The sequence below is a fragment of the Heliangelus exortis genome, chromosome 8 (assembly GCF_036169615.1).
Source record: "Heliangelus exortis chromosome 8, bHelExo1.hap1, whole genome shotgun sequence".
Classification (NCBI taxonomy): domain Eukaryota; kingdom Metazoa; phylum Chordata; class Aves; order Apodiformes; family Trochilidae; genus Heliangelus; species Heliangelus exortis.
The window spans coordinates 28,084,683-28,096,249 of record NC_092429.1 but is presented as its reverse complement, the minus strand read 5'-3'; the positions used below and the strand labels follow the sequence as shown (position 1 = coordinate 28,096,249).

Genomic DNA, 11,567 nt, shown 5'->3' with positions numbered 1-11,567 from the left:
GGAGGGCAGGCAGGAGGAGGTGGGTGCCATGTCCCTGTCCCACATCCCATCATCCCCCCAGCTCTGCATTTCATAGAATCATAGAATGGGCTGGGTTGGAAGGGACCTCAGAGCTCATCAAGTCCAACCCTTGATCCACTCCCACTGCAGTTCCCAGCCCATGGCACTGAGTGCCACATCCAGGCTCTTTTGAAATAGCTCCAGGGATGGAGAATCCACCCCTTCCCTGGGCAGCCCATTCCAATGCCTGATCACCCTCTCCCTAAAGAAATTCTTTCTCATGTCCAACCTAAACCTCCCCTGGCACAACTTGAGACCTCTTGTGCCCTCTTGTCTTGCTGAGAGTTGCCTGGGAAAAGAGCCCAACCCCCCCCTGGCTCCAACCTCCTTTCAGGGAGTTGGAGAGAGTGATGAGGTCTCCCCTGAGCCTCCTCTTCTCCAGCCTCAACACCCCCAGCTCCCTCAGCCTCTCCTCTTTCCCTGGGCTACATCCCATCATTCCCCCCAGCTCTGCATTTCCCTGTCCCAGGACCCAAATGCAAAGGTGTTGGTGTCCAGAGCAAGAAAACCCTAAAGCAAACACCACCCCTTCCATCCCTCCTGGTGCCTGGGGAGCCAGGAGATCAACAAGGAACAGCAGAAGCCTCCCAGGTTCACCATGCAGCCCCTCACCCCTGGCACAGACACCCCTTTGGGATTTGGGATTGCCTCCCTGTCCCTCAGAGAGGTCCCTTGCCCATGGCAGCTGCTCCCAGGGCCCAGCAGAGGAGGAGGTGGTGGTGGTGGTGGTGGAGGTGGGCAGGGGGAGGTGATGGTGCAGCCCCCCCAGAGTGTGGCCTCCTCCCATCTCCTGGTCCCCACATCCTGGGTTATGGCAGCTCCCAACCTGCCTTGGCCACATCTGCTGCTCCACAGCATCACCTGGGAGCCCTCCAACAGCTCCAGCTTTCCAGGGATGCTCCCAAGGGAGCAGAGTGCCTGGCTGAGCCCAGAGTGCCCAACAGCCCCCTTGGGACCCAGGGCATTTGGTGACTTCCAAACAGAGTGGTTGAGACCCCATTCCCAGCCCTGCAAGGGAAAAATTCCCACCCCAGGCAGCCCTGGGGCAGTGGGAACCTGTGCCACCCCACTCCCTGCAGCAGAGGACATGGCCAAACACCATCCCATCTCCCAAAAAAGAGGGGGGACAGCAAAGCCACTCTGCCCAAAGGCCCAGGGACAGCACCTGATGGGACAGGAGGCTGGGACCTGAGGAGCTCTCCCTGGAAAAGCAGAGGATGCTGGAGGGCACCATGCCAGGCTGCTTTACCCTGAGCACTCCAGATTCCCCCCTGCCTACCTGCTGCTTCCAGAAATCCAAGAGGGAAACTCAGCCCTCAATTTCCTGCAGAAATGCTGCACCCTGGCCCAGAGGAGCTGCAAACCCCAAAGGCTGCAAACCCCCAAGACAGCACCTGATGGGACAGGGGGCTGTGCCATGAGGAGAGGAGCTCTCCCTGGAAAAGCAGAGGATGCTGGTGGGCACCATGCCAGGCTGGTTCACCCTAAGCACTCCAGATTCCCCCCTGCCTACCTGCTCCATGCTTCCTGCTGCTTCCAGAAATCCAAGAGGGAAGCTCAGCCCTCAATTTCCTGCAGAAATGCTGCACCCTGGCCCAGAGGAGCTGCAAACCCCAAAGGCACAGGGACAGCACCTGATGGGACAGGGGGCTGTGCCATGAGGAGAGGAGCTCTCCCTGGAAAGGCAGAGGATGCTGGAGGGCACCATGCCAGGCTGGTTCACCCTGAGCTTACCTGCTCCATGCTTCCTGCTGCTTCCAGAAATCCAGGAGGGAAGCTCAGCCCTCAATTTCCTGCAGAAATGCTGCACCCTGGCCCAGAGGAGCTGCAAACCCCCTAAATAGCAACCCCTGGCACATTGGGCAGGGAAAATAAACTCAGCTTGCTGCAGTTGTAGCTCTGCTCCAAGCACAGAAAGTTACCCTCATTAGGACACCAGATGAGACAGGATGGACTGGGAGTTTAATTGGATGCTTCCAGTTGTGCAGTGTACAAAGGATGAGCAAAAGGGAGGGCACGGGCAATGACAAGGACAGTATTAAAAAAAATAGTCACGTGGATTTTGAGAAAAATAAAAATTCAAGATTAACCCCAGCCCCGTACCATAAAAATCCTCTGCATGTACAATGACTGCTACTATATACACGTTTAAAAATAAATGCCCACAGCCTGGAGTGCAGAGAGTAGCACCATAGCTGTGCTTCGTGGCAAGGGGAATCCACAAAGTGTTTGGTTTTTAAATTAAAATATAAATAGAAGCATACAACGTGCCAAGAACCGAGCGGGTTGCTTTTTCCTCTGCAGAGCAAGCAGGATCAGCCCCTGGCAGTCACAGCTATCAACCTTCATCTGTCCAAATCCCCAGCCTGAAAGGTGGGACAAGCACTGTGCTGCTCCTACATCCCATTCTTCACCAGCTCGTGGATCCCATCCTCATCAATAATCAGAGGGGTGTGAAACTCTCTGTCCTTCACGTACTTTTCCAGACCCTAAGGGAGGATGAAGCAGCTTGTTAGGGATGAGGGGACACATCACCTCTGCTGGCTTCCTTAAGCTCTATCCTGTGCCTTGAAAAGCTCCACCAGGGAATTCAAGGCAGGTTTTTGTGGCTTATCCATGTGTCCCCCCTCCCACTTGGTTCATCTGATTAATCTCCAGAGAGCTCAGTACTCACTTCTCCTCCATAGGAGACAAGAGGAGAAATTTCACACTGGATTGGCAGGTCATTTGCATCCTTCAAGCTGAAAAAATAAATAAAATTCAGAAGGGTTAGCCACATCACAGCAAGGGACACAGATGGGGCCCAGAGATCTTAGAGATGGTGAGCAGAGGGCTGGGGGCTGCCAGCCCACACAGAGCCCACCCCAGCACTGAGCTGCCCTGGGTTAGTCAAGCCTCGAGTATTCTCCACAGAGGTGGGAGCTGAAGTTTAGATACCAGCAGGAACTGAAAGGGAAGAGAGTTTGAGATGCAGCTTTCATGAGGACCTCCATGCCTTCCCACGTCTGCAGCTCCAGCAGTGCCCACACCACAGCCCCACTGCATCTGATGCTGCATGCAAGATTCTCACTCCTTCCTCCTCCTCTTCCTCCTCTATCCCTGGGGTAGGGTGAGATTTTTTTGCACCTTTCCACTTGGCCAGTCAAACAGATCTTTTATTTTAACACCTCTTGTTTAAAGCACAACCTGAGGGCACAGGGTGAGCCTGCCTGCTCACTCAGAAATATTCCCTGGGGCTCTCTGCTCCTCCTGCCTTTGCCTCTTAGCTCTGCACAGAAGCCTGAGCTGGTGGTGACAATGACAACTCGAGGACAGCTGCAGTCCCTGACACCATTCCAGCCTTTGCAGGACTCCCAGGATCCAGTCAGCATGGAATCCTGGCTCGGGGGAGCCACCAAGGAACCCCAGAGTGCCCCCCCCCAGTCAGCCAGGCATCACCAGATACCATCTGTAACCACACTCCTCTCACCCAGCTCCAATTTCATCCCTCCTCTGCCTGCCTGGGCATAAGGAAAACTCACCCATCCTTATCCCTGCTGTGGTGTCAGATTCCCATTAACTGGCAGTGGAGGGGCAGGGAGGGCTGCAGTGCATTGTTTTTCCTACATCCCAACTGGTGGGATGGACTAGTTACAAACACCTGGGTGCCTGGAGTTAGATACAGGTGTAGCACCTCACCTGGGTGCCTGGAGTTAGATACAGGTGTATTTACCTCACCTGGGTGCCTGGAGTTAGGTACAGGTGTATTTACCTCACCTGGGTGCCTGGAGTTAGATACAGGTGTATTTACCTCACCTGGGTGCCTGGAGTTAGGTACAGGTGTAGCACCTCACCTGGGTGCCTGGAGTTAGGTACAGGTGTATTTACCTCACCTGGGTGCCTGGAGTTAGATACAGGTGTAGCACCTCACCTGGGTGCCTGGAGTTAGATACAGGTGTAGCACCTCACCTGGGTGCCTGGAGTTAGATACAGGTGTAGCACCTCACCTGGGTGCCTGGAGTTAGGTACAGGTGTATTTACCTCACCTGAGAGTACCAGAAGACACAACTTCTCCCAAAGAGGGGTAAGGTAACAAGCCTGGAAGCCATTTGCACTCACCTGCTCCAACTGAGCCACACAGCTGTGCCCTGTGTCTACAGAGCTGCTGCTATTCCAGAACTTGGCTCTGTCACCTTTCCCATTTATTCCTGTAAACTTCCAAGCACTGAGCCAGGGGTTTCCCCCAGTGTCCCAGCCTGGGGCTTCCAAATTCAAGAGATGAAGTCCCAGAGAGCACAGCTGGTGGCTGCCTACCTTGGGGTTCCCACATGCTGCATCAAAGCCCCCAAAGATGTTTATTTAACATTTTAAATCCCATTTCCATCTGCCTGGAGGAACACTGGGAGAGACAGCAGCTCTGGGAGCAGCTGGGATGGGTCCCCAGTGGCATCACCAACAGGGAAATGTCACTGCCAGGATGTTTCCCAGCAGCATCCTGCCAGGAGAGGAAACTTTGGGAAGTGGGGGTGGCTGCCTGCTGCCCTGTGCCAATGGGATATTCCCCTTCCCATTATCCCCACTGGCTGCCTCTGCAGAAAGAAGGCCAGGAGGGAGCAAATGAAGCTCAGTGCCCACCACCCTGAGAAGAGGCACCCACGGGGGTCCTGCAGAGAGACATTGCCCACTCCCAGCATGCAGCCCCCCAGCTCTGTTAGTCTCTAGGGACTCCTGCTCCCCAGCACAGCCCCAGTGCTTGTCCCCCAGCCTGTTAGTCCCTAAGCACAGCCCCACCACCATGCATGCTGCACGGCATAGTTACTTGTCATTGACATCTGCTGGGGTGGCATCCGACCTTCCGTTTGGGACACTACGTGGGAATAAGCAAGGGTTAAGTAAAGGTGGGAAAAAAAAAAAAAAAACCCAAAAAAACCCCCCGAAAAATCAGCCCACAATAAAATAGAGTCTGGGGTTTTGCTGTTCTCTCCGGATGTCAGGGATGTTGGGATCCCAGCTCAGCTGTACCATGGATCTGATGGTGTCCTTGGGCTGTAGGCAGCCACCTCTTCCCTGCATGGACAGCCTTGGCTGTGTGATGGAGACCAATAGGATTTGGCATGGAATCAAGCAGGAAAGCTCCTATGGACCAGGTGATTGCCCCTCCTGCAGCCACCATCCAGCCTGCACACAGTTTTGCCCCACAGAGCTCCCAGGAGAAGAAACCCACATCTGATGGCTCCAGGAACACTGGTTTCAGGAGTGTTGAAAGGGAAGAAGGGCTAAGGACCACCCAAAGTGCTTTATACCCAGCCCAAAAAAGGATGCTGCAGGAGTGCTGGGAGCAACTCACCGAGGGATGGCAGGGATCCGTGTGCCATTTTCATCCACAAAGTGTCCCCCAGCATTGAGAACCCAGCAGTGGTGCAGGGACATCAGGGCATGCTGGCTGTGGTGGGATTGTCCTTGCCATTCTGGCTGTCTGCATTCTTCAAAGGAGAAAACTCATCCTCACGGAGCACCTCGTACACCACAAACTTCCTGGGAGGGAACAGGGGGTGGGAAACGTTTGGGAAATGTTGCTGCCCCCCCCTTGGCTTTGGTTTCTCCCCTGCCATGGGCCTGTCAGAGCCACAAAGCAAAGAGGGGAGGGCTGTAGGGTCAAGGAGATGCTCTTCTGGTCCAGGAGCTAAGCAAGAGGCAGACAGCACCTCTTCCTCCTGCTGCTCACACCCCTGGGTCACATCTCAGGGCACAATTGTCCCCTGGTGCTGAACAGCATGGGAGCCCTGGGGCATCACCAGTGGATGCAGCCCTGGCACCCCCCAAAGAGGCTCCTGGAGCTGCCAGCAGCCTGCTCCTGGCAGAGAGAAAAGGACATACTTGGAAAACTGGAAGATGTCAAAGACAAACTTTTCCATCTTGATCCCATTGGGTTTCTCAGGCTGGATCAGCTGCCCTGTAGCAATGTCAATGTGGGGGATCTTCTTCTCAGCCACGTGGTGCTGCAGCTGGGGTTCATAAGTGCTGCAAAAGGGACAAGAAAGGACTGTCACTTGCTTGGGCAAGAGCACAGCTCCATCCCCTCTGGCTCAGACACTGATCCAGCAGGACAGCAGCTCTGCCCTGACCCCCAGAGCTGCCCCAGGCACCTGCTCCAGAACCAGTGGGCTCTGACAGCCCTGGAAAAGCTTCTCAAGGAAGGGACCATGCAGAGAGGACAGGGCTCAGACCCCACAAGCCTCATCTCAGCATCCCTGCAAACCCAGCAGCAGGAAGCAAGGTGCAGGCAGCGGGTCAGCCAGCCCTGCTTGGCATCACTGCTCCTCTCCAGCACCAGCCCTGGGGGAGCCTTACTTGACCACATCTTTCAGGAAGGCAGTGGTGAAGTAGTGATTGGCAATGTTGCCTGCGTTGAAGAGCAGGCGTCCATCTGGGCCCCGTTTCTGGGCAGTGGCCAAGGAGATCTCACTGTACTCCACCACCTGGTAGACACCATCCACCCGACACACCACACCAACTGGCTCTGTGGGGTTTGTCTTCTCCACCACCTGCCAGGGAAAAAAAAAAAAAACAAAACTGTCAGGGAAAGAGCCCCGAAGCCCTGCACTCGAAATCTATTCCCTTTATCTCTCAGCTCCTAGAAGTTTCTTCTTGCAGAGGACAGCAGGATTAGGGATGCTGGAGCCCTCCCAGCTGCTTGTGGCAATGGTGACAGGAGGAGGGTGGGATGTCAGGGGGGGATGACAGGGTCAGGCACACCCTGTGGGCACAGGCAGGACCTGGCACCAAGCCCACGAGCAGAGGGCACAGATAATTTTAGTGCCCAGCCCACACATGAACAGCCAGCTTGCTGCACACGAGCAGGAGGCTGCTGGATCCCCCTATGCCTGACCCCTCTCCTCTTCTTCACACCACCCCCCACCTCCCTCTGGGGATGAGACACCCCCCTCAGCAAACTTCTTTTTGTCACTGCCAGCACAGCAGGGAGATGGCAGGTCACAGACTTTCTGCCCACTAATAGGGTTTATTTCCTCTTGCTCAGGCCAGGAGGAACTGCTTTCCCTTTCCCAGCTTTCTGAAAGCTTCAAGGTCAGCAAGACCTCTCAGCTGTTTGCCCAAGCTGAGCCCAACACAAACACAAAACCTCCCAGCCCCTCTGGCTGTTAATCCAGCCTGTAGGTAAAGCTCACAGGGTGCTATTCCCAGCCCACAAGGCACAGAGGGTTGGGCTCAGCGTCAGCAGCGTCCTGGTCTGGTGCCCAGGACGTCACGGCTGGGGACAGCTGGCAGGCTGTGGCAGGGATTCCAGCTGCACAATGTTCCCCACAACCACCTGAACCACTCAGCACCTGGAATGGGCAGCTCCACCACGGTAGCTTTCAGCCCCAAGGTCCACTGGTCTGTTTGGTACCACGTGTCTGGGCAAGCAACAGGCAGTGGGGTCAGTGATGCCCTGCATCCCCCAGGGTGTGACACTGACAGCAAGCTCTGGCTGTAGCAAAGCATCCAAGGAAAGGTGGGAAGTCTGGGAAGCTACGCAAGGAGCAGGACAGAGCAGGGAAGCAGTCAGTGCCCGCCTGTCCTTAAACCATACCTTGGCCCCACAGTCAGCTCCTTTCTCCAAGCAGAACCCGATGAACCTGGGGTCAGCCACCTTCACCAGGATGTTGTCCACACAGTAGACGTGGACACTCTGCACACCCCTCCTCTCCATGTCATCCACGATGCCATGGGCCCCCAGCGCCCTGTACAGACCTCCGTTCCCATCTGCGGAGGCAACCGGGGGCTTGGGGAGGGGGGAACCGGGGGGGCTTGGGGGAGGGGGGAACCGGGGGGGGGCTTGGGGGAGGGGGGAACCGGGGGGGGGCTTGGGGGAGGGGGGAACCGGGGGGGGGCTTGGGGGAGGGGGAACCGGGGGGGGGGCTTGGGGGAGGGGGGAACCGGGGGGGGGGCTTGGGGGTGGGGGGAACCGGGGGGGGGGCTTGGGGGAGGGGGAACCGGGGGGGGGGCTTGGGGGTGGGGGGAACCGGGGGGGGGGCTTGGGGGAGGGGGGAACCGGGGGGGGGGCTTGGGGGAGGGGGGAACCGGGGGGGGGCTTGGGGGAGGGGGGAACCGGGGGGGGGGCTTGGGGGAGGGGGGAACCGGGGGGGCTGGGGGAGGGGAACCGGGGAGGTTTGGGGGGGGGGGGGGAAACCGGGGGGGCTTGGGGGGGGGGGGGGAAACCGGGGGGGCTTGGGGGGGGGGGGGGAAACCGGGGGGGGCTTGGGGGGGGGGGAACCGGGGGGGGCTTGGGGGGGGGGGAACCGGGGGGGGCTTGGGGGGGGGGGGGGGGGGAACCGGAGGGGCTTGGGGGGGGGGGGGAACCGGGGGGCTTGGGGGGGGAACAGCACCAAGCCCGGGTTGTCCATCACTCACTCACTCACTCCCACCCCTCTTCCTTCCCTGGGACCCGGGGAAGGGGTCCTCAGCCCAGCTCCACCCCACCCTGCTCCTCCCCACCAAGCCAGACAACTCCCACAACCTCACCCACTGCAGGACCACCCCAAATGTCCCCAGCTCCCAGATCTTGTCCTCCAGCACTACACCTCAACCTCACGCACCCCTCCCGGCCACCCACCTGGTGCCATAGCAATCTTGCCCTTCTCCTCCAGCAGGATTTTCCCATCAAATCCCAGGGCAGGCAGCATGCCTTGCTGAAAGAAGATGACGTTTTCCTTTTTCAAGCCAAAATAGTGGTGTTTCAGGAAGAACTCCTTGGTGGAGTCCATGGTGCGGCCGCTTGTCATGATGTACCTGGGGCAGAGTGCGAGGCACCCCGTGAGCAGGGAGGAGAGGGAGGGTCTCCCACTGCTCATCCCAAATCTAGGGAACCACTTCAACACACAGGAGAGGCTTCTTTCCCCTACAAACACTCTGAAGGATCCGTCCTGCTGGAGCCCCACCTCTTTAGCAAGCCAAGGAAGGGCTTCACCCAATTGCCACATAAATCTCCAAAATCCAACCATACTCTGCACAATGTAGGAGACACCCAACTCCTGCCATGACACCCACCCCTGACTGACACCAACACCAACACCTTCCACGGCCACCATCCTGTGCAGCAGATTGACCACAGGTGATGTGACATGTGCCCAAGGGCCACGGGATGGAGTGAGACAACGTGGGACCTGCCAGTGCCACCCTCTGGACCTTGACCCACTAACAAGCCACACTCACAGCAGGGACGCTGGTGGCAAGAGCTTCTATGGCAACCTTGGGCTGCCAAGTGGGTCTGCACCAACCCTCAGATCCTTAGTCCATGGCCAAGGCCACCCAACACATCCTGACCCCCCAGCCAACACATCAGGCCCCCCCCCAAAGCCAACCCAACACAACTGGACCACCCCAAAGCCAACCCAATACAACAGGACCCCCCCAGAGACCAACCCAACACATAGGGACCCTCTCCAAAGCCAACCCAATACAACAGGACCCCCCCAAAGACCAACCAACACAACGGGACCCTCTCCAAAGCCAACCCAATACAACAGGACCCCCCAGAAGGCCAACCCAACACATTGGAGCCCCCCAAAGCCAACCCAACACATCGGGACCCCCCCAACACAATGGGACACCCCCCAAAGGCCAACGCAACACATCAGGACCCTCCCCAAAGCCAACCACCAAAATGGGACCCCCCCCAACACAATGGGACCCCTCCCAAAGGCCAACCCAACACATCGGGACCTCCCCCAAAGCCAACCAACTCATTAGGACCTCCCCCCCCAAGGCCAACCCAACACAACAGGACCCCTCCCAAAGGCCAACCCAACACATCGGGACCCCTCCCAAAGGCCAACCCAACACATCGGGACCCCTCCAAAGGCCAACCCAACACATCGGGACCTCCCCCAAAGGCCAACCAACTCATCAGGACCTCCCCCCCAAGGCCAACCCAACACATCGGGACCACCCAAAAGCCAACCAACACATCTGGACCTCTTGCCCAACGCCAACCCAACACATCAGGACCTCCCCAATACCAACCAACACATCGGGACCTCCCCCCCAAAGCCAACCCACTGATCAGGACCTCCCCCCCAAGGCCAACCCAACACATCAGGATCACCCGAAAGGCCAACCCAACACATTGGGGACCCCCCCAAAGGCCAACCCAACACATTGGGACCTCCCCCCAAGCAACCAACACATCCTGACCCCCCCCCACAAAATCAACCCAACACATCGGGACCTCCCCCAAAGCCAACCAGCTCATTAGGACCTCCCCCCCAAAGGCCAACCCAACACATCAGGGCCCCCCCCCAAAGCCAACCAACACATCCCTTACCCAACCCCACCAACAGACCCCCACCAACCCCCAGGTGCCAACGAGACCCCTCAAACCCCAACTCCCCCGTGGGACCCTGACCCACCACCCCCCCCTCCCCAGCCTCGTCCCCCCGAGGGGTCACTCACCAAGGGATGTGGCAGGGGCTGCCGTGCTGCTCCTCCGCCAGCTGCTGCAGCCGCCGCAGGCGCTGGGCCTGGAGGTGGAAGAGGGTCTTTCGGGAGGGCAGCCCCACGTCGCACATCCCTTTGGGGTAGGGAACGCCGAGACGGGTCCCCTGCCCGCCGGCAGCAGCAGCGCGGCCACCCGGCTCCCCGCGATCTCCGCCAGCCCTGCCCCGGGGAGAGCACACGCACACGCACACGCAGAAACACGCACACAGCCACGCACACAGACACAGACACAGCCGTGGGGCCCTCCGCACCGGCTCCGCACCGCACCGGGCCCCGCCGCTCCCCGCACCTACCGCGGCTCTCCCAGCGGGGCAGCAGCCCGCGGTCGCGGCAGGCGCTGCCCAACACCTCCCGCGGCACCGGCTCCATCCTCCCGTCCAGCTCCGCCGCCGCTACCGCACCCTTTCCCCCGCCGTTCCCGCGGGCGCGGAGGAAGAACCGGTTGATCTCGGCCACGTCCATGTCGCGCAGCTCCGCCGCCAGCGCCCGCCGGGCCGCGCTGTCCAGCTCTGCCCAGAAGCGGAGCACATGGCCCTGCCCGCCCGCTGCCAAACGCTGCCCCAGCGCAGCCGCCGTCGCCGCCTCCTCCGCGTCCCCCGCAGCCGCCGCCGCCTCCATCCCGCTCGCTACGGAGTCGCCGCCCCCTCCCCGCCGCCCTTTTATACCCCCCCGCCGACGAGGCGCGGCCAATGGCAAAGCGGCGGCAGCGCCTCCCGCGCCCTCATTGGCTGCGACGCCGCGGCCTCACCTCGGAGGCTGCGCCCGGAGCCACGTGGTGCCCGAGCAGCCGCCCAATGGGAGGCGGGAAAGGCCCCAACCCCTCCCAGCGGCACCGCCAATCGGAGCGGCGGGGGCGCGCACGCCGGAGGTTGCCATGGCAACGGCCGCCACGTCAGCGCCGTTCCCGACACAGCCCCGCCCCTCCCCGCCGCTCCCCCACCCGAACCCGACCCGACCCGGACCGGACCGGGCGGGACCTGCGGCCAGCGCGAGTCCCCGGGGGGAGACAGGGCGGGTCCCGGGGCTGGGAG

The 11,567-nt window shown here is 59.4% G+C and overlaps 1 protein-coding gene across 1 annotated transcript; it reads right to left on the bottom strand.

Annotated features, from left to right (window-relative positions):
* Positions 1-2,235: 2,235 nt before the first annotated feature.
* UAP1 (UDP-N-acetylglucosamine pyrophosphorylase 1) lies at positions 2,236-11,180 on the bottom strand. Its single transcript, XM_071751290.1, is given in 12 exon segments — positions 2,236-2,549; positions 2,735-2,801; positions 4,859-4,906; positions 5,387-5,480; positions 5,483-5,574; positions 5,917-6,060; positions 6,391-6,584; positions 7,631-7,803; positions 8,654-8,829; positions 10,492-10,654; positions 10,657-10,695; positions 10,830-11,180. Coding segments are annotated over 12 exon segments (1,608 nt in total). The 5' UTR covers positions 11,155-11,180; the 3' UTR covers positions 2,236-2,456.
* Positions 11,181-11,567: the final 387 nt, after the last annotated feature.